The sequence below is a fragment of the Culex pipiens genome, chromosome 3 (assembly GCF_016801865.2).
Source record: "Culex pipiens pallens isolate TS chromosome 3, TS_CPP_V2, whole genome shotgun sequence".
Lineage (NCBI taxonomy): Eukaryota > Metazoa > Arthropoda > Insecta > Diptera > Culicidae > Culex > Culex pipiens.
In genome coordinates this window covers 23,219,394-23,242,499 of record NC_068939.1, presented here as the reverse complement: position 1 = coordinate 23,242,499, position 23,106 = coordinate 23,219,394, and the positions used below count along the sequence as shown (strand labels likewise).

The window sequence follows — 23,106 nt, the reverse complement described above, 5'->3', positions numbered from 1 at the left end:
TTGAAATCTTTAAAAATTTTAAAATATTTTTTTTAATTTTTCAAATAAAAAACAAATATTTTTTTTATTTTTAAAATTTTTAAATTTTTTGAGTTAAAAAAATTATTTTTTTAAATTTTATTAATTTGAGAAATTTTAAAAAAATTAAAAATTTTGACAATTTTTAAAATTTCTAAAATTATTGAAATTCAAAATGAATTTTTTTTAGTTGTTTGAAATAAAGAGAAATTAATTTAGATTTTGTTAATTTTGTTATTTTTCAAATTAAAAAAATCAACTTAGGATTTTTGTTAAATATTCCGTTAAAATAAAAAAATATTCAAAAAATGGTATTACGATCTTAATTTCTCGATCTCGAGAAATCTCGATCGTAGGTCAAGAAATTACGATCGAATGCGATAATCACCACGTGTGTCTGTAATATAGCTCTGCAATAGCTGTATATAAGAGTAATAATAACGCGATCCGGTTGGAGTGCACTGGTGTCGTGGAAAGAAGGCGCTTAGGCAGCCAGACTGTTGTGGGGCGCGTCGGCTTTGGACGGAATCGCGTCCGGATTGGAGAGCGGGTCGAGCTCCGCAAACAGCTGGTACCAGCCGGACAGGTCTTTCGATTTGCCGCCGACGCCACTCTTTTTGCCCTCTTTTGGCGGGTCCGTGCTCTTGGACAGAGATTGCAAAAAGCTACCAAAGAGGTCGCCGCTTGGCGGCGCCTTGGACGCCGATGGTTGGTTTAGGTTCAGCAGCTGCTCCAGCGGATCGTCGTCGCCGCCGTCCAGCGGGTTCGGATTGTTGAGCAGCGTCGAGGGCATGAACGGAGCCGGCGAGGACATAAAGTCGGAGAATTCGTCGTCCATCGTGAGGCCGAGCAGGTCGGATGAGCCGGATTGCTGCGGTTCGGTTTTCGCGGGTTCGGAAATGTCCGCCAGAAGGTTGTCGGCTGGGACGTCGGATAGGATCTGGTCGTCGTCGTCGGTTTTGGTGTCTTTTGGAGTTTCCTTCTTTCGAGCGGGTTCGTCATCTTTGTATTCATCCTGCAACAATCAAATTAGTTATTCTTTCTTTATAAGACTGATGGTCATCAAAATCTAACCTGGAAAAACAACATCTGATCGTCGTCCGCAGGTTTCTCCACCTGTTGCTCCTCGCGTGTTAGCTCCTTCCCTTCCCCCTCTTCCCCCTCGACCACGTTCGGATTCGCCTGGGTCAGCTCCTTCAAAATCGAAAAGTTATAGTGCGGATCCTTCGACAGGCTCTTCAGCGCAGCCCGGTACGTGTCGTTGCTTTTTTTCGCAACGTTCAGCATCGCGTTCTGGTATCCGACGAGGGCGTGCGAAAACATATTGCATCTTGCCGCCGTCAGCAGGTCGATCTGTAAGAGGAGAGATTGTTTCGATTACCGACCACCAGAGTGCACCACTGTCAGACTCATACACCAGTTCGTGTTGCCTGTCTGAAAAAAATAGATGGCGCCACAACTCACCTTCTCCAAGCAGTCCAGCGTGTACTTGTCGAACTTGGTTTTGGCCGTTTTCACGTGGCGTTGCGCCTTCCGGAACTTCTCCAACCCCCTGCCCGTGTCCGGATCCAGCTGAATGCTCACCGACTTCATCCAGCTCAGCGCCGCCCGATACTCGGTTCTTTCCTTCTCCATCGCCTCGATGGTATTCTTTGTGTCGACGATGGCCCGTCCCTTGAAAGTCTGCACATCGTGGTACAGCCTCAGCAAGGGAACCCGGATCGTAATCCGTTGCTGGCCACAGTACGAAATTGCCTTGCCCGTGTTGGACATCAACTTTCCCGTGGTAGGATTCTCCTTAGCAACTTCCCGTAGAAATTTCCCCAACGAATTCTCCTCCTGTGCCAGAATACAAACGCGTTCCTGGTACTGGTCAATGATCCGGTACAGCTGCCGGCAGTTTTCCGCGACCGACTGGAACAGCTCAATCTTGGCGTCCAACTCGCCATCCGATGCCACTATGTTTTCATCTTCTTTCGATCCTGCAAAAGAAAACCCCCAATTTTTTCCACCCTCCAACAAAGCTGTTCGGTTCTGACACTCACCCAGCTTGCGTTGGACCGCCTTTTTGGTGACCCAAAACTGGTGCTGGAACTCGGACTTTAGCATCCCGCTTCCGGATCTGGTTCCAAAGTTCAAATAAAGGCAAAATTTGCAACGAAGGCTCTGTGCGCTGGCTGGAGTGCTGATGATTTTGACAAGTGCATCCGTGTGGCAGATTCGAAGAAAATCGTCGTGGGGTGGGAGGGAAATTATCGATTTTTCTCGGGCCGAGGTGGCCACCACCACCGTATACGGGGGTTTGTACTGGCACGTGTGTGAGGCGTCGCCGCAGAAGTGACTCGGTTTGAAAATAAAAACATGTTTGGAATATTCGTTAAATTAGGGAGAACATGCAATCTCTTTCTCAAAATTTACTTATTTTATCTAATCGAAAAATCGATTATAACATTGCCCATACCATACCTTTTGTTTTTCATGTTTTTCCTAAAAACTTTTAAATTTTGGGAGTGTTTTCACATGTTATGCTATAAAATTATATAATAAGCTTTGATATTTATTGCAAAAAATATCAATTTATATGGACACAAGTGCATCTCCAGCGCGGGTAGCAAACATCGAAGCATATCAAATTTGCACCCGACGTCAACCCCACCGCGGTACCTGTCGCGGTAGCAAATTTGCTCTCAGTTCTTCGAGATTTCACTTTGATGCACGGAAAACTGAATCATGCACGGAAAAAAATAAATTGCTTTTTTTATGTATAAAAAAATTAAAAAATGACAAAATAAAAAAAAAACAATAAGAAAATTGAAATTAAAACACAAAAAAAAAATAAAGAAAATAAAAAAAAATATACGAAACTATTGGCACTACGCCCCCCCGGGGCATGGCCTTCCTCTAACGTGGGATTTCTGCTCCAGCGCCTCTGACGAGACAGGAGAAACCGGGACCGACGTTTTACTTCACCATCCGATAGAAGCTCAGTGGATAAGGCGGGAATCGAACCCGCGTCTCATAGCATCATCGGGATCGGCAGCCGAAGCCGCTACCCCTGCGCCACGAGACCCACCCACAAAAATATAAATAAAATGAAAAAAAATCAAAAAAAAATAAAATAAAAAAATGGAAAAAATCAAACATTAAAAAAAAACATTAAAAAAATTAAAAAAAGTAAAAAAAAATTAAAAACATAAAAATTTAAAAAAAATAAAAGTTTCAAGAAAATTAAAATCATTTAAAAAAAATAAAAATAAATCTAACAAAAATAAAAAAAATATTATGGAATGACAAAGTAAAAAAAATAAAATTAAAAAAAAAATTTAAAGAAAATTAAAAAAAAAAAAAATCAAAAAAAAAATCAAAAAAAAAATAAAAATAAAATTAAAAAAAATCTAAATAAAAAAAACTAAAATCATTTTTAAAAAATTTAAAACATTTAACAAAAAAAAATAAAAAATTAAAATTTTTAAAAAAAGTTAATAAAAGAAAAAAAATTCAAAAACATAAAAAAATAAAACATTTTAAAATTTTAAAAAATAACTTATTTAAAGAAATTAAAAAAAATTAAACATTGACAAAATACAAAAAAATTGGAAAATAAAAAAAATAACGTTTTCATTAAAATATTTGAGATCCAGCCTTTTTTAAATTTTTGTATTTTTGATTTTTTGAATTTTTGAATCATACACAACAGCAGACATACAAAAATCTCTGTATTTTTGTATTTTTACATTTGTGTATTTTTGAATTTTTAAATTTTTGGATTTTTAAAATTTTTGTATTTCTGAATTTTTAAATTTTTGGGTTTTTGAAATTTTTTAATTTTTAAATTTTTGAATTCTTAAATTTTTGAATTTTTAGATTTTTGAATTTTTAAATTTTTGAATTTTTGAATTCTTAAATTTTTAAATGTTTGAATTTTTGAGTTCTTTAATTTTTAAATTTTTGAATTTTTAAATTTTCGATTTTTTAAATTCTTAAATTTTAGAATTTTTTGAATTTTTGAATCATACACAAGTGCAAACATAGAAAAATCTCCGAAACACGCATTCAAAACGGCTTGCCAGTAGGGGAAATTCTCGTATCTTTGGCAGGTTAAGCTCTCGATCCTAACTCCATCCAATTTGCTGATTTTCACTTTTTAAACAACTAATTTTGCAAAACTTTTTAAAGAAACTTGCTTGCTCACTTCTTATTCAGCTATTTATCACTCGATTTCAGTTGAAAACGCTTTTAATTAGCTTTAATTGAATGTCAAAGTTCTGACCTGCCAACATTAGAGGCACGCTGGAATTAAATGCTGTTCCCCTACTTGTCGGGTATCAGAAAATAAATACCCGACAGGTACCGACCAAGGTACCGACACATATTTTTCTTCTACAAATGAACTTGAGATCAAATGTGATACCTGCTATAATATATGCTACGCGCGGTGGGAGACTCGGAGACAAACTCGAGAGCAATTTTGGTGGGAATCAAATCGGGTACCAAATTTTGAACTTTCGACATGTGTGTGTGTGTGTGTGTGGTCCAATCCAATACCCGCTAACCGGTAGCGATATTATGGGAAAGTATAGTTTGTATCAGACTTTGTATATGCCGAATGCTGATACAACTTATCTCAATCCCGGGTATTAGGTGGTGATAGCCCTCGCGCTGCTTCCAACGACCCGTTTCAGAATGACAGAGCTCCTTACGGTCCAATTCCGAGGTCGCTGGGCATTGTTCGGCCCCGCCTAAACATAGAAGCAAGCATCTGAAGGAAACTCGATCTATATTTAGACTTCCAATTCCGTCAGGCAAATCAGGGATCAGCGCGTATTTAATATGAGAAGATAACATGTTTCAACACTACGGATCAATTCACTGGAAGAGTGTTAACCTTCTGATGGCCGACTGCTTAGCGTCCCAGATCACCATTCCAGAGGTGTGAGTTCGAATCCCACTTGATTCATTTTCGTTTTTGTTCATATTCAAAGTTCAAATTTCTGATTCCAAATTTCAAAGGTACCGGCCGGGATTTTATCCCTGAACCTTCTGCTTGTGGGGCAGAAGCCGTAACCATTAAGCCACGGAGCCGGTTGCCAAATTTTGAACTTTCGACATTTTCGAAAAATGAAATTCTTTGAAATTTTCAAAGGATTAAAAAGATTAATAAACTTTTAGCATTTCTAGGAACGAATCAACACATAATGATTGATTTTGAAGGTAAACGAGAGCAAAAAATGATAAAAAATGCCCCCCCGTGGTGGGCTTGTTTCGGTGGCAAATTTGCTACCCTAGCGGTGGCCCAGTCAAATCAATCCGAATTCTGAAACGGAATCTAATTAGAATCGTATACAAATTCCGTTTCAAACGCAACAACCGGTTCCGTGTTCGAACCGGTTGTTGCGTTTGAAACGGAATTTGTATACGATTCTAATTAGATTCCGTTTCGGAATTCGGATTGATTTGACTGGGGGGGATGACGGAGTTTTTTCAAGCTGGCAAATTTGATCTCGGTTTTCATAAGCCGGGTGCAAATTTGATTTGCACTCCAGCGCTGCGAGAGGCGTAATGTTACTCTCAGGGTTCCAATCGAACTGTGAAATCGGGGTTCCAATCGAGCAACAAGACCATGCAAGAACAAGGTCAGAATCAATTTAAAATGATTTTGTATGTATGTATGTATGTATGATCCCCATACCGCAGGCAACTTGGTCCTGGAACACATGTGAGCGCTAGGTGAACAATTCGATCATCTTTTACTCCGTAATCTGTACACCCACGTGCATAAGTTTTTTTTGCACGAATTTTAATGCTACAAATACCGGCGCATAGATCAAAATGGTTTCCCTTTTCTCTCCCCAAGCGCCGAAAATTTGTAGCGGGTGTAGGGACACTTTGCATAGACGCCATTGCTCCCATCACGTCACTGAGGGTATGGAGCGACGAGAAATTAATAAGCATGCCCCCCTAGTCGAACCTTCATTAGAGAAGCAGGCAATCCACAACTCACAGCGAACGACCAAGGGAACACCCTACCGCGTATATAGTAAGATTGGCGTGGTTGGTCTTTAATGAGTTGTAAATATGTTAGAATATATGAAGAGTTGCCTGTATTAAAATGGAAAGCTCTCACCAAGTGAAATAGTCTTCATGTTTTGTTGAACATCGAATCTTGCTAAAACTTAGTGCACCGAAAAAACATCTGCAAACTTGTTTTCTTGAGTTGCTCCACTTGGTCCAATTTAAAATGATTTTGGGCAGAAAATGAGATTAACAACATTTTACAAACATTGTTAAACTGTTGTTTTTATTTAAATGATAGTTTTTGTCAAGTTTGTGCTAGTTCGGTACAAGAAACGTGCCAGCACCAAAAAAATACTACAAGTTTTTCAACCTTAAATTTGAATGACTTTGGGTGTTTATAATTTCTCCCAGAACATAAAAAAAAAATAAAAAAGGTCCCTATAAAAAATATGTTTGTTTTCACTGGGCGCAGTTTGCGCGCGTTATCAATCTCAATCTCCCAAGATGGCGGCCTTTAGCATCCCCCTGTACCCAAGGCTGTAGAAAGATAGGTAAGTAGAAAGCCATGACCCATACCGCCATCTGTCGGTGGATACGAGAATCTTGCCAAATCTGTCACGTTGCGGTAGGGCTGTCTCGCTCTGACATCCCAGCAAGCGAGACTTTTTCGAACCGCGCGCTGAACAACAAACCTTCAAAACGGTCCCAAGCTTTGTCAGTGGTGGACGCGCGCACGTCCGTCTCCCCCCGTCGAAAGTGCTAAAGTGGGCAAATTTCATCTTTCTCCCACCGTGTGTTACCCACAACAGGAATTGACATTTATTTTTACGTTGCGTGTAATTGGATAAATTAAGGCACAATTGCGTGCAAAAATCAGGTTGGACATTTTCGTCCAAACTGGAGCGCGATAAATTACCCTGTTGGAATCGAGAAAAAAAGTGTAGCGTGAGCGTGTGTGTGAGGCAAGTGCGCACACTCGTCGTCGTTGCGGTTGGTGGTGTGCGTGTGTTGGCGCAGCGAAAAATAAAACCCGACGAGGTTAACTAATTTCGGCAATAAATTTTTGGTAAAAATTTGATTTTTTCAAAAGAAATTTAAGTGAAATCAATTGGAATTGTATTTGCGAGAGCGTCGAGGGGAGAAGTGAAAAAAAAGTCGCAAAATTTTGACAGCTTGCGACGACTGACAGCCCAGTGTAGGCAGAACAAGATGGCGGCGGTCGCGTCGACCAATCAGCGACGAGCTTCTATCGTCGGCGCACACTTTGGTGATTTTTCATACGTTTTCGCGTCACCGTCGTGCAGAGGCAAAATTTAGTGCGTCCTCGACGGAACAAGTCCAGCAGCAGAGCAGGGTTGAAAATATCGCGGAAATTGTCGAACCTTCGTGCGTGACATGTGTCAGGACGGTCTGCGTCCGTCGGAGTCAAGTGACCGCGTTGGAACTGCGTGGATTAGGACCATTTCCGGGTAAGTGGCGTGCGGGATCAAGAATTTTCGAGACTCGCTGAGAGGCGAAAAGCAACGCCACCTTGGCTCAAAATGGTTGCCAGCAAAAGCGAGCTGTGCTGAGGGTAATTTTTTTTTCTTCCTCCCAAGAGACAAAAGACGAGCGGAAAATCCTTCCCATTGCGCGACGGACGATCGCAGTCGGCGGCGTCGGACCAGATGATTGCACAAAAACAAAAACAAGCCACCGTTCTACCTGGGTTCTTGCAATCCACGCAATTTCTGGAACATAACCTTTCCTAATCTCCCCCGAGCTATGGTGACGGGCGGCGGAGGGGGAAGGGTATTTTCACTAGATTTTCCCAAACCCCCCCGACGGTCGTCGCCGGGAACGGGGTCAGTTTGGGCGAAAATGTTTCGAAGAGGTGGTTGTTGTCATTTTTTTTTGCTGTTGTTTTTGTTGACGAATTTTGCACCCTGGAAGTGTCAGTGATCTTATGCTTTTGGGGTGGGTGGGGGAGGAAAGTAAGTAAGGGGAATTCCTCATAATCTTCTCCTCGTCTCGTCGACGAGTTTTTCCTAATTTGGAAGTAATTTTCCCGCTTGCCCGAGGAAGGGGGGTTAGGTGTTTTTGATGCGTGGCTGTGTGTGGGTGCGTTGGGTGATTAAAGCTAATGTTGGCAGAATGGCCCGCCTGAGTAAAATGCGCCAAAACCATAGAAAATCATACAAATTTATGATTCAGTGTAGTAGGCTTATGCTTTGGGATGTTCCCTTCAATGTTGTATACTTGGTTGATGAAAATTTTTAGCTTAAAGCTTTTTTTGCGCCCCTGGTGCTGAATATTTTTCTATGTTGATGTTTTTAAAGAAGTTACTGAGCTCCATTTGCTCTCCACCGGCTCCACCATTTCTTATTATTTCATTTGAAATTTTGAAAGTATTTTAAGTATTGAAAATATTAAATGTTTTTAAGTGTTTGAAGTATTTAAAGTTTTAACTGTATCTTAAGTACCTAAAGTATTTTAGAAATTCATTTTTTTTTAAGTATTTGAAGCATTTAAAGCATTAAAAGTATTCATTGCATTCACACAGTATTCAAAGAGTATATAGTATTTCAAGTATTTTGAGTATTTGAAGTTTTGAAAGTATTTATAGTGTTTAAATGATGTATTTAAAGTATTTCAAGCATTTAAATTATTTAAAGTATCTAACTTGTGAGGAATATTGAGCTTAATTTGCTGTTCATCTGCATTGACTATTTCTTATTCTCCTTTTTTGTCATTGTGAGGGGATCATCGATCCATCCGCATTGACATACTATCTTTTCATTTTTCTGCCTTTCTCTTCATATTTTTCACTTTCTTTTTCACACTTACTACCAGTCTTTGTGAGGGGATACTGAGCTCGATTTGCTCTCCATCCGCATTGACCTTTTCTCGTCTGTGATTTTCCTTTTCATCAGTAGTTAAAATCAAAGCCGGGGATCGGTGAGGGAGCATCAGGGCAGTGGACAGTATGCTGTAATGGGGGAGACTGGACGTAGATAGTGGAAGACCAGAACTACGTCGCAAGGGGAAAATAGTTTAATAATTGAACAATTCTTAAGAATTGTCTAACTATAACATCTATTGACTTCTGTCAGTCTCCAGCTGCAGGGTTGTTACGGACGGCGCGGATCACGCAAATGGCGCGTTTCGCGCGGATTCGCTGGCTGATTTTGCTCAGGGGCGGATTTCGCGCGGATGACAATTTTGATAAATAAATTATTTGAGAGAGATAGAATTACTATCAAGTTATTAAGAAAAATATTATCAGAAATTACGAAAATTTGTTTTTTCCTTTGAGTGCAAGAATTTCATAATTTTTATTAATTGAATTTTCTTCTGAAAATGTTAGTTTGTATTTTCTTAGTACGAAACGTCGAAAAATGAAGATGAAGATTATGTAGATATTATTTTTTATATGTTTCTTGTCATTTCTTAACATCTCCGGCTCTGAATATTAAATTTCTTTTGAGTTTTGAGCAATGATTTTTAACCTTATTAATTTTTAACTTTATAATGGATTTATTCAATTTGTAATTTTGTAAATCAAATATTACAAACTTTTCCCGAATATATAGACCTTAGTATGTGTAACACAAACTATTATTGGGGCTTGTTCTGGTGGGCGCCAAATATGAGCTTGATTGGACGTAACAGAAGCTGGCCTTTCAAATTTTGGAATGGAATTTAATCGGTATAATTTTTTTTTCTAAATTTAATCATTCTTGGCGAAAATAAAAAGATCAGAACATTCCAAATTCAAAGCTTCTGAAATTTAAAAATTCGAAAAAGAATTGTTTTAATAGTTTTTATTATAACAAAAAAATATCAAAACACATCATTAATCAATGATTGCCAACTAGGACGTCAATGACTGTGCCACAAAAGTATATAAATTTTGAAGCACAATTGATTTAGATCAAAAATTCCTTCAGTGGCTTCAAGAAGGCAACAACCGGCACATGCTGATTCCTTTTGGTGCTGAAATTCGTAAAATTGAATTTAATACACAACTTTTTTCTTTGAAAATGATCAACGGAATCGACGTAACACCTTATAATGTGGCCCTCAAACCTTGCGGTTTCGTCAACGGTTCCACAGGTGTGTATCGTTCTTTTTGCGATAAGACTCCGCCTCCCGGGTCTCCTAAGTGGGAAAGTATGGCACGGGGAGAGGGCACCGAATACCTATATTTCTCGGGTGAGTTTTCAAAAAGCCGTAAGAGCCACTGCGACCTCTGACACTAATTTTCGTTTTTCTCGAAAATGAAACAAAATTTCATTTATTTCAAGTATGGGGCACTTGAAGGACGTGTAGATGAACAATCTCGAGCATTTTTGATGTTGGTTTTTCGTAAGTAGGTCGAATACCGATGCAAAAAGGACTTTGTTTACCAATGGCTGTTACGGCTTTTTGAAAACTAATCCGAGATTTACACTTAGAATTTTTGCGTCCGCCTCGGGATTCGAACCAGCGACCTCTGGATTGTGAGTCCAGTGCGCGGTCCGATTGATCCACACAGGCAGACAACGGCTTCACCTTAAATCGTTACTTAAAAAATCTGAAATTTCGAAATTAAAAATTTTAGCAATCAAAATACCAAAAATTTGAAAATCAAAATTACAAAGTCAAAAAATATCAAATTCAAAACAATATAGAAAAAAAAAAATTCTCGAATCTAACATAATTTTAGTATTCTTAAGCTTATAAATTCTTAAATTCTAAATTCTTAAATTCTAAATTATTAAATTCTTAAATTCTTAAATTCTTAAATTCTTAAATTCTTAAATTCTTAAATTCTTAAATTCTTAAATTCTTAAATTCTTAAATTCTTAAATTCTTAAATTCTTAAATTCTTAAATTCTTAAATTCTTAAATTCTTAAATTCTTAAATTCTTAAATTCTTAAATTCTTAAATTCTTAAATTCTTAGATTCTTAGATTCTTAAATTCTTAAATTCTTAAATTCTTAATTTCTTAATTTCTTAATATCTTAATATCTTAATTTCTTAATATCTTAAATTCTTAAATTCGTAAGTGTTTTTATTTTTAAATTCTTAGTTCTTATATTCTTAAATTCTTGAATTCCACAATGTTTGAAGTCCTAGGTATTTTATGTAAGAGATTTTGAAATTATGAGAAGACATTATTTTAATCATCGGAAATTAAATTTCTTTCGGAGTGAATTTTTAGCGAGGATTTTGGATTACAAACTGTATAAAAATTCTTAGATTTTGAATATTTAGACTTTCGAAATTTGAAATTTTATCATATTATAATTTTAGATTTTGATTTAATTTTGAGGTTATATTTTTGAAGTATGTACCGTGGGCCTTGCCAGGGGAGTATTATATAAAACGTTATAGTACTCATTTTGTCAAGGGGCATGGTCCCATACAAAGGGGTTCGCCCTGTTCGTGGACTCGCTTCCTTGCACATCGTGTAACGATTAACCGTAGCTCGCAAATGTTTATAACTGCTTTTAAGAAAATGTTGCGTTATGTAACATAATAATTACTTTTCTTCCCTGCCGGATATTTCCCGGAAGAGATCCGGGAAAAGATCCGGCAGCAACTTTGTACAGGTTTTGACGTTCGCGGAGGATGCCTAAAAGTTTGGTGAAATTATAGCTTTGTTTTTTTTCTTTTACTCCACTTCCAGATAAAAACGTAAAAAAACCCACTCTTACGTTTCGATTTACAAAAAAAAAAAAAGATCACAAATCAAACCAACCGATACATCGTTCACTGCCCGTGAACCACAATATGAGCAGTCGCAAGTCGGCGGCCGCTGCCGGGGAGGGCCCGTCCGGTAGCAAAAAGCGTGGCCGACCGCCGGGCCGCCAGTCGTCGTCCTCCTCGATGGAACGACCCAAGGGCAAGTTCCAGTACCACCTGCTCAAGAAGCCCAAATATCTGTGCAAGGACGGTGACTCCCGGTTCAGCACACCATCCGCCTCGCGTGCCTCGTCCCCCGGCCAGGGCAGCGAGGAGAGCAGCAGCGTCCGCCCGTCGGCGTCGCGATCTCGGGCACGGCCCAGCAAAACACCCAGCAAGTCCGCGGCCAAAGCAACACCCAAAGGACGCGCTTCGACGGGAGGTGCCCGAGGCCGAGCCAGCAATAGCCGGAAAAGTAAGTAATCTTCAGTGCAATTGGTTGAAAACGGGTTTACTAACGCGGATTTTTCCGATTTTCTCTTGCACCAGGTTACACGTACCACGAGTCGGAGTACCACTACGGGTCGGACTTTGGCGATGACAGTGACAAAAGTGACGGATACGACGACTCGATGCGGTCGGCGTCGGATTCGGACGACAGTCTCGCGCAAGAGTCCGAGTCGGACATGTCGATTCTGAGCTTGAGCGTTGGCCCGATCGGGAGCGGGTTGCAGAAGGAACCATCGCCGGATCCAATCTGGCTGCAGGAGCGCGAGTATCCGCCGCTGGAGTTGCCACCGTCGTCGGAGGATCTGCTCGTGCCGAACGAGTTGGTGTTGCGATGTGCATCGATTTACGAAATCATACGACGGTTCCGGCACCTGGTGCGGTTGTCCCCGTTCCGGTTGGAGGACTTTGCCGCGGCCATCGCGTGCGAAGATCAGAGTCCACTGCTGGTGGAGATTCACATCATGCTGCTGAAGGCGATACTGCGCGAGGAAGATTCTCAACAGACACACTTTGCTCCGCTGGACCAGAAGGACAGCGTCAACATTGCGTTGTATCTGATCGATACGATAACGTGGCCGGAAGTGATGCGAAGTTACATCGAAAGTGACTCGGCGCTCGATCGGGACGTGTTGAAGATACTCAGCACCAGTGAGTATCCGTTTGTGGGAGCACAGCAGAGGCTGCGCGTGTTGCAATTCTTGACCGACCAGTTCCTGGTCACGACCACGGTCCGTGACGATATGCTGCAGGAGAGTCCCATCCATTACGACGACCACTGTCGTATCTGTCACCGGTTGGGAGATCTGCTGTGCTGCGAGACGTGCCCGGCAGTGTTCCACCTGGAGTGTGTCGATCCACCGTTGATTGACGTGCCCAGCGAGGACTGGCAGTGCAATCTGTGCAAGCTGCACAAGGTTTCCGGCGTCATGGACTGCATCTCGAGCCAGGAAAAGCAGGGAATGCTGTGTCGGCAGGAACTGCTCGGCTTCGACCGGAATGGACGCAAGTATTGGTACGTTGGCCGGCGGATATTTGTCGAAACGGAGGAAGGTGACAATCCGGAAGTGTGGTACTACAGCACGGTTAAGCAGTTTGAGTATCTAATGACGCTGCTAGACCCGGACGAATACGAAGCACAACTGTGGAAGGAGTTGGACGAACGGCGGGACGAAATCATCCGTCAGATGACCATCACGGAGAACATTACCAATCAACAAAAGGGCGGTAAAAAGTCGTACATTGAGGTGGACAATCAGCGCATCGACAAGTTGATGACGCAAGATGCTCCACCGGGTGAGGAAGAAGCGAAGGAGAACTCGGACGAACAGGACAAGGAAGATTCGACCAACGGAAGCGAATCGGCGGCCGAGAAGGAGGAAGATGGTGATAAGCATGTAACGCGGTCGAAAACGGGTTCGTTGACACCGCGAACGTTCAGCATCGACGAGCTAAAACGGAAAGGCTCGCTTACCAAAGAAGACGAAGAGGCTCGGTTGACACGGAACCGACTTAGCCAGCTGGGCAACGGTACGTTGTACTTTAAGCTGGGCCAGGAGAATGGATTCAAGTCGTACGTCAATCAGTACTCGATCAACCCGATCGCGTTGAACAAACCACAACGGAACGAGGAACGCGACAAGAAGCGCCATCTGTCGCACAAGTTCTCGCTGACGCAAGCCTCAGAGTTCAAGTGGCTCGGCGGAGGAATGAACAGCACCCAGGCGCAGATGATCTCCACCATCAAGCAGACCATCATCGCGCTGGAACAGGCCACTCCGTCATCGTTCCTGCACCAAAATTGGACGAAACTGCGCAAAACTTGGATCGGCGCGATCAGTGCCTGCACCAAGGGACGGGACTTTGCTCGAATCCTGTGCATCCTTCAGGCGAGCATGCGTTCGGTCATCTTTGCCAGCGTTTGGCACGAACAGCTCGGGCACACCCGGATGTACCGAATTACCGCTGCCGAGCGTGAGGAGAAAAAGAAGCTCGAGAAGCGGGAAAAGCGCGAACAGGCCGACGAGGAGGAACGGAACCGAAACACGTTCAACTTTGTCAAGTACTCGCTCGGACTGCGGCACCAGGTTTGGAAGCAAAAGGGCGAAGAGTACCGCATCCACGGCCAATGGGACTGGGTTTGGATCTCGTGCAATCGGCGGCAGCAGTCGCACAAGACGCGCCGTGAAACGAACGAAGTTGGCCACGTGGTTGTTCCGATCATTGCCGAGGTGCACAAGCGGTTGCTCAAGCTGAACCGTAAGACGCACGAGGCGTACCAGGCCTGCATCCAGGATGACAGCCCCGCCGAGAAGCTGGACTTTATGACCGAGAACGATACGCTGAACCACCAGCTGGTGGAAAAGTTCAGCCAAATCGAGACATTCCAACTGCCCGTGCTGTACGGGGAAATTGACGTGAGCAAGGCTCTGTCCACGCCGGCAGGTCGCGCCCTTTATCCAAAGATTGCCCGGAAGGCTTCGGTGCTGGATGGGTTGCTGCAGCGAAGAATTGAGCTGCGAGACGCCGAGGAGCGGAAGATCGCCAACGTCAAACTGGAAGAGGACGACATCGGGGTCAACGTGATCGCCAAGCCGGAGGTGGCCGCCGTGCCGAGTGTGCGGTTCGGCGAGTGCGTTGAAAAGCAACTGCAAAAGATTGCCAACAGCAGGGCTAACAGCGTCGTGGCCACCAGGAATGGCACTGGAATTGTGCGAATCACTCCGAGTACGCCGACTACGACGGTGCCGACGCCGACGGTGAAGCCGATGCCGGAGGAGAAGCGACAGGAGTTGAGTGAGAAAATTCTCGCCCTTCGTGCCAAGTACCGGCAGGTCAATCGTGTTGCGTCCCAGTACAAGTGCTACTCGGTTGACTGTGCCGATGGCAATTGCTACTCGGTGCTGTGTTCCCAGAAGCAGGCCATCCAGGATGAGTTGCGGCCACTGCTGAAGCAGCTGCAGCCGGCTCCGGTGGTCAGCGCAGCAGTCGGTGGAGTGCGGTCAATCTTGGAGCAAAAGTTGACCCAGAACAAGCCGGAAGATTTTGACGCACTGCTGAGCGCGTTCACCATGAATCGGTACCGCGCGATCTCGGACGATCTGGAGCAAGCCCTGCGCGATCCGGTCGAGTACGACGAGGAGCTGATTGCGTCGATGGCGCTACCAAAGATGGAAGTGGCGGAAGAGAGCAACAACAACGTTACGAACGAGGTTGAAGTAAAGACCGAAGAGGTTCCGGACATGGTTGTTAAAGAGGAGGTCGTCAGCACGGAAGATGAACTCAATCTGAACGGGTCGGAACGAGCGGCGGACGACAGTTTGAAGATGAACGAAAACTCCAACTCGATCTCGGAGAACTCGTGCGACGAACCACGGACAACGCGGCGAGGCCGCTCGTCCAGAAACAGTGGCAAGAACAACTCGCTGGTTGTCGTGGAAGAACCTGAGCCACCGAAGGTCGTCAAACAGGAAGTGGTTCTGCCCAAGCGAGAGCACAAACCAAATCGGCGCTTTGCGTTGCCATCGCGAAGTGTCAAGAAGGAGGATTCCGCCGAAGAGAAGGAACTGGCCCCGGACGGTAGTCAGCGTGTCTTTACGGTTTCATCGCCCAAGGGACGAATCTACCTGCGCAAGGAGGTTAAAGCGCTGCCGGTGGTGGCGACGACTACGGTCGTTGCCGACACGAAGGTTAAGCCCGAACCCAAAGTGACCAGCGGTCCAGTTAAGCCAAAGTATCCAGCGGTGAACTATTTCCGCAACTGGAAGCAAACCACGTCGATCATGACGCTGCCACGGCACGACGCGATCAAGTTGGCCCGGATTGGGGGTCGACTTCCGGTGGAGGGTTTCCACCACACGGCCAAGAACAACAACTCCGTTTGGCCGTATCCGTGCGCGCGGCCCCTCTTCAAGACGTGCTGGCTGTACAGGACGTTGAACTTGTCGACGCTGGCCGCGGTCGGGCTGCAACTGCGCATCGTTTGGACCTGCCTGCGGTGGGACGATATGGCCATGAAGCCGGTGACGACCGACGGGAAGCATCAGGTAAGGGTTTGGATTTTAAATGAAGTGAGTTTTGCTGACGATCTTTTTGTTTTCAGGTCACCACCGAATCCGAGATCATGTCGCTGGAGATTTTGAAACATCGCTACGCCGGGGTGTTCAACGAGCGGATGCAGTACCTCCGCAGGAAGGTTGTCATTCCGCTGGAGCTGCCCAAGACGGTGCGAGGTGAGTTGAACGTCGCTTCAAGAGCTTGCGGTTGCGATGCCTGACACTTTCTCTATTGCAGAGGTTCAATCGATTCGATCCGGTCTGCGGAAGCGAAAGCGGGCCGAGTCTCCGCAGCAAACGGAACCCCAGGTCAGCGAGGAGTGGATCGACGAGGACAAGCTCGAGCTGTGGGAGATTAAGCTGTACGGAGAGAAGCAGGAGAAGTTGGCCGCTGCCCAGGTTCTGCCGGTAACGAGGACCAGCACCGGAAAGCTTCCACCGAATCGGCATGCCGGCTCTTCGTCCGGCGAATCGTCCAACTCGTCGACGCCGACGAACGGAGCTTCTTCGAGTTCCGGCGGGCCGAACAAGGCCGGCGTCATTTCCAGTAAGGCGTCCCGGGAGGAAATTACCGAAAAAATGGAACAACAGCTGCGGATTCAGCGCGCCGCCCACAACCAGAAGCGGGCGATGGAGTTGAAGCAAGGTGAGACTTTTTTAGACGGTTAGTTTCTGCTAGATTCAATAACTTTTTTGATTTCTTGAATAGATGGTGCAACGCCGCCCAAGCAGACGGTCGTGCAGCGACGTATCATCGTCAAGAACCCGGACGGTACGACCAAGGTGATCCAGCAGAACATCACCCAACCTGCGGGCCAAGCGGCGCGATCTTCCCCGTCAGTTGTACAACAGCAGCAGCAGCAGCAACAACAAGCGCAGGCGAGTCCCGCTCCGAAACCGGACGGTCCCCAGAAGGTCCAGATCATCCGCGGTCCCGACGGCAAGGTTAGCGTCCGCGGACTCAACCCGGGCCAACAGCTGATCCAGACGGCCGACGGAAAATTGCACGTGCTCAGTGCGGCACCCGGTATGTATGCCAAGTTTGTCAAGTTGATCAATAAAGGGCGAGTGGCGGCCGCGAAGGTCAGCGCTGCTGGCAGCAACGACACACTCTAAACCCCAACCCTCGTTTGTTTTTTCGTTCCGATTCTGAAACATAAAGGTTCGAGTCCAACCGCGAGCAAGCAGGCGATCGCCACCAAGACGGGTCAGAAGATTATCACGAAAATGGCAGCCGCTGGCACGTCCGCCACGCCCATTTCGTCCCCCGTGGTTCAGCAGCAGCAGCAGGTTCAACCGATTCAGCAGAACACCACCACCGTGGTCAGTTCACCGGTTGCGGCTCCTGTTGCTGCCACCACGGCGACGACGACGACGACGTCGGTCGCCCAGCAGATATTGAACAAGTCGCCAAACCTGGTCGTGCGGAACCAGGCCGGCCAGCCGATCAAGCAGATCATCCAGAAGCAGGTCGTGCAGAAGGTAAGCGTTTTTTTGTAGATTGATTGTCGAGGTTTGAGGTGACGATGTCTCTATTTAAGGTTCAAGCAACCAGTACGACTCCGCAGCAGGTGGCCGCGACGCCCCAGAAGATCATCATCAACAATCAGCAGGGTGGTACGGTTCAGAAGATCATTTCGACCGCCGGTGGTCAGCTGATTGCGACGAGCACCAGCAACCAGCAGGTTCAGAAGGTTGTGACGCAGTCCAATCTGCAGCAGTTGCTTCAGGGTGCGACCGGCCAGAAGGTGATTGTCGAGCAGAACCCCGGCCAAAGTCAGGCGGTGCAGACGCAGAAGGTTCTGGTTACGACAACTCCAACCGGGCAGACCGTACAGAAGCAGATTCTGATTCAGAACGCCAATGCGCCCGGAACACCGCAGCAGATCGTGATCAACCAGGGCGGAGGTGGACAGAAGATTGTTCAGCAGATAGTGGCCTCACCCGGTCAGCAGATAATGATCGGCGGTCAGCGAATAATTCTGAACCACGGAGGTGGCCAAAAGATCATCAGCAATCAACCGATCCAAATCCAGCAGAACCAACAGGTTCAGCAGATTCAGCAAGTGCAAAAGGTTCACCACCAGCTGGTGGCGGCACCCCAACAACAGCAGCAGCAGCCTCAACAGCCGCAGCAAATCCAGATCCAAATTCAGCAACCCGTGGTGAGTCAACCCCAGCAGATCCAGACCATCCAGGCCGCCCAACAACCGACTCAGCTGAGTCAAGGTCAAAGTTTGGCGCAACAACTGTCCAGCGGAAAGCTTCAGCTGGCCAACCTAAACGGCCAACAGGTGCTGATCCGACCCTTGGGCAACAACCAGGCCCAGGTGGTGGCCCACATCAAGACCCAGTCCAACGGAACCGCCCAAATCATTCCTCTGGCTAACGCGGTCGACCCACCGCCGCCGCCTCAGCCGCAACCCCAACCTCAGATACAGCATGTCCAAATCCCGCAAGCAACAACGATTCAGCAAGTCGTCCAGCAGCAACAACAAACCGTCGTCCAGCATGCACTGAACACGTCCGGTGGGTCCACGACCACCACCACCTTCCAACAGCTTGCCTCACCAATCCAGCAGCAGCAGCAACAGGTCATCGATCCCGTCGAGCAGTCCCTGCTCCAGGGACAACCTCCGGGCACGGTCATCAAGTGCGTTACGGCCCAGGTCATCCAAACGCAGCAGGGTCCGCGGATAGTGCTGCAAGGTTTGCAGGGTTCGGACTTTACGCCCCAGCAGTCCGCGCTCGTCCAGCAGCAGGTCAAGCAGCAGCTGCTCAAAGGTGAGAACAAATTTCGGCGTGGTAAAAGCGTTTTCCAAACTAATCACAATAAATTCGTTTCAACAGCCCAAGAGTCCAACGGCAAGCAGGGCGTGCTCGGGCCGACCAAGATCTACCTGGCGATTCAGCCGTCGCAACAGGCGACGGTCGCGGCCCAGCCTCCCCCGTTGGCGCCGGTCCAGATCAAGCACGACGGCGGAACGACGCACATTCAGCTGCACCACCAGCACGTAAGTCGTTACTAAACCTTTTTTTGTGTTTATCGTTTCCGTTTTTCCGTTGTTTTTTAAACTATAACGACACACTACACAACACACACGTACGTGATATTGAGATTATTGTTCCGCGATTGAGGGGGGAGAAACGGGGGGAGGGGCCAACCGACCAACCAACCTCCACCGGCCAAGACTAGACTAACTGTAAATATAGTGCCCTTATCAGTATTGTAAATATAGAAAACAACAAGGAAACACACACACTAACACACACGAACACATTAGTTGAATAGCTTTTGCGCGGTAACAAATTCTAAAGAGAAGAAAGAGGCCGGGTTGGAGAGGTTCGGTTGGGGGGGTCCCACGAGTTTTGTACGGTTTTACGTAAGACGCTCACGCACTCTCACTCACAAAAGCAGGTTCCAGACGACGCAACCGTGCTGTTCAGCACGGTCAGAGATAGGTTTTTTTTTGTTTGTTTAGTTTTGTTAGCCAGCTAAGTACACAGTGTATCTTCTCCCTTTTGTTTTATTTTTTTTTATTATCGAAACTTTTTACCCGTTTGTCCTGCTGGAACAATGTGTGAGAAAAGTTTGAAATAGAATCAATTGTATGGCTTTTGAAAAGCTGCATTTTACTTTTAACAAAATGGAAAGAATTTTGGCGACTCCCCAATTGTTTCTTCCGGACAAATCGAGCCGCAAGAAGAAGTCTGCAATAGCATTAGCAACGTATTCCTTAAAGTATTGACACACACACTTCTCCACAAGCAAAAACAAGAAAAAAAAAGAAGCAAATTTTACCAAATCAGCAATTCCATGACGAGAGCATTCTACTTGTCTGTAAGCGTTTTCCAAAGACTGAAGAATCGAACAGCATTTACTACGATTTGTGCGTTTTCCTCTGAGCTCGCACGATCAATCCATTTGCCTCGCTGTTCCTTGACTCCACTTTACCATAGATGAGCAATTCTCGCATAAAACAGCATTTTTATTATTTTAAACATTGATTTGGCTGAAATATTGTGGGTACTTTTTCTGAGAACGAAGATGATTTGCATGAATTTTGGAAAACGTCTGATCTTTCCGATGAAAATATTTTCAAATTTTTAAACAAGGCCATTATGATACTTTTCAAAAGTTACTTAACAACTATTAAAATGATCAGCTTGAAATTTGAAGAAAAAAAAATGGATGTCTTATTAGGCTAAATTTTAAAGCAGAATCTTGAAAAATTTGATTTAGTTTTTCTGCACAGAATGCAAGGTCCTAAAAAACGATTTTATTTTAAAACCTGAAAAAAATAAGTTTAAAATTTAACAATTTTCAAATTATAAAAAAATATATAAATATAAAATATTAGCAATTTTAGGTATCCAAACGTTTCAAAATCTATAATTTTAAAATCTAAAATTGAAATAAACATAAAATCTCCAATCAAAAACTTGAAAAACAACAAAAAGTTAAAAATCTAAAATTTTAAAAATCATAACTAAAAAATTTTAGGAATTTTTCAATTTTTAAAATCTAAAAAAATCAAAAATTTCAAAACATAAATTAAAAAAAACTCAATCTCAAATAAAAAATTTGAATAGCTTTATATTTTCAAAATCTAAAATTTTAAAAATCATAGCTACGAAATTTTATGAATTTTAAAATTTATCTTAAATTTTTAAATTTTAGAATTTTAGAATTTTGAAAGTTTAGAATTGTATATTTTCAGAATTTGAAAATTTCAGATTTTTAAATTTTAGATTTTTTTAATTAAAGATTTTAAAAATTTCAGATTTTGAAAATTTTAGATTTTTATATTTGAGATTTTTTAAAGTAAAATTCTAAAATTTCAAATAAAAATGAAATATTAAAAATTTATGATTTAAAAAATCTAAAATTTAAAATATCTGAAACTTCAAAAATCTAAAATTTCAAAATCTAAAGTTTGCTAAATCTCAGAAGTAAAAAATCTCCAATTTTAAAATCAGAAATTTTAAAGTTCTAAAATTTCAAAATTTTTAATTTTTGAATTCTATAATTCCAAAATTCTTAAGTTCTAAAATTCTAAAATTTTAAAATTCCTTAAATGTTAAAATTTTTAAAATTCATAAAAAATCTTTAAATTTCTAAAATACCTATAATACCTTAAATTCTAAAAATTTCTAAAATTGCTATAATACCTAAACTTCTTAAAAAATTCTTTAATTCTTAAATATTAAAATTTCTAAAATTCCTATAACACCAAAAATTTCTAAAATTCTCAAAATTCCTAAAGTTCTTAAGATTTTTAAAAACCATTAATTTTCGGACATTTTCAAAATTCAAAAAAAAAAAATTGCTTAAATTCCTAATATTCCTATAATAGCTGAAATTCATGAAATTTTTAAATTCACTAAAGCTTCTAAAATTACTAAAATTTCTAAAATTACTAATACCCAAAGTTCCTAAATTTCTGTAATGTCCTAAAATTCCTGAAATTTTCAAAATTCTTAAAATTCCTGAATATCCTCAAATTTCTTAAATTCGAAAAATTTCAAAAATTCGTAATACTTCCTAAAATTCCTAATACTTCTATAATATCTAAATTTCGTAAAATTCTCAAAATTCCTAAAAGTTCGAAAATTCCTAAAATTTCTAAAACTCCTATAATGCTTTAAATTCCTAAAAGTTAAAAAAATCTAAAATTATGATTCGAAAAAAATAATAATTTGATGATTCAAAAATTTAAAATTTGGAAATTAAATCAATTAAAAAACTAAAGACATTAAAATTCCAAAACTTTAAAATTTCTAGTTCCTCTGATTCTAAAATTTCTGAATTCGTTATTTTTCTGAAATTTTATAATTTGTAAATTTGAATGACCGAAACAACAACAATATTGCATAACAGGCTATCTCAGCCAGTGTTATGCAATATTGCAAATTGTTTTGCCTTCCTCACCTTACTGAGGAAAGGCTATACATTCACTCGGAAAATGAACTTTTTAATTAGACCTCCTAGACCAACCTTCATTTGTACATATCGACTCAGACCAGCTGAGCAAATGTCTGTGTGTTTGGCTGTATGTAGACATGTGTACCAAATCAATGTCACTGGAATATCTCGTCACAGGCTCAACCGATTTTGGCCGGAATGGTTTTAATCGATCCGTCTTAACGTCCCCTAAGTTGCTATTTAAATTCATGCAGTTTTATCATGTATTTAAAAAGTTATGTTAAAAAAACTGTTTCATATTAAATTAAAATTATGGTAAAAAGGGTGGTTTTGTCATGAAACCCTCACATGTTCTATATTTTTAGAAAGCATATAAGAAGACCTTTTAGGTGGAGTAAGAATTTTCAAGATCTGACTTACCTATCATAAATTACAAGCAGTCTAAAAAATGGTCTGAATTCACATAACCTCAACTGGTCGGGTCTGATCGCCACGAAAAAGTCGTGTAGAGGGATGCCATTTTCCTCAAAGGCCGTGTCTGTATAATCTTGACAAAAAGTCTGTAGGTAGTCTGTTTTTTTACTCATCACTTATTTTTATTAGGGGAGATCCATAAACATGTGGACACTTTAGGGGGGTTGGAATCACTATAAATGAGAGGAAGGCACCAACCACCTAAAGGTGGATTAAGTAACGTTTTTTAAAAGATCAAATTTATTTTTTTACTGATTGTTTTTTTTTTATTTAATTTAAAATGATTTTTTTAGGTTCATATTTTTTTTTTAATTTTTGAAACACCATAAGATTTTTTTTTCATTGTGCTGTTTTGGGTTTACATTTGCCTAATCAATAAGTTGTGTTGGGATTTTGAGCTCAACTTCGAACCCAAAAAATGCTCTAAAGCGATTTGAGAAAGCACCCACAGAGTTTTAACC

General features: G+C 42.5%; 2 protein-coding genes across 2 annotated transcripts in view; one reads left to right on the top strand and one right to left on the bottom strand.

Moving 5' to 3' along the window:
* Positions 1-388: 388 nt before the first annotated feature.
* On the bottom strand, positions 389-2,589 carry LOC120418938 (islet cell autoantigen 1). Its single transcript, XM_039581476.2, has 4 exons — positions 2,064-2,589; positions 1,483-2,000; positions 1,093-1,371; positions 389-1,033 (listed from the first exon to the last, which is right to left on the bottom strand). The coding sequence occupies exons 1-4, from the start codon at positions 2,125-2,127 to the stop codon at positions 503-505; spliced, it is 1,392 nt and encodes a 463-aa protein (XP_039437410.1). The 5' UTR covers positions 2,128-2,589; the 3' UTR covers positions 389-502.
* Positions 2,590-6,727: 4,138 nt separating this feature from the next.
* Positions 6,728-23,106, top strand: part of LOC120418907 (nucleosome-remodeling factor subunit NURF301-like) — a 30,271-nt gene continuing 13,892 nt past the window's right edge. Inside the window, exons 1-9 of the mRNA XM_039581434.1 lie at positions 6,728-7,502; positions 11,688-12,158; positions 12,233-16,236; positions 16,293-16,422; positions 16,484-16,891; positions 16,955-17,272; positions 17,408-17,727; positions 17,787-19,029; positions 19,096-19,259. Coding sequence (XP_039437368.1) covers positions 11,792-12,158; positions 12,233-16,236; positions 16,293-16,422; positions 16,484-16,891; positions 16,955-17,272; positions 17,408-17,727; positions 17,787-19,029; positions 19,096-19,259 — 6,954 coding nt within the window. The 5' untranslated portion in view covers positions 6,728-7,502; positions 11,688-11,791. The remainder of the gene's footprint in view (positions 7,503-11,687; positions 12,159-12,232; positions 16,237-16,292; positions 16,423-16,483; positions 16,892-16,954; positions 17,273-17,407; positions 17,728-17,786; positions 19,030-19,095; positions 19,260-23,106) is intronic.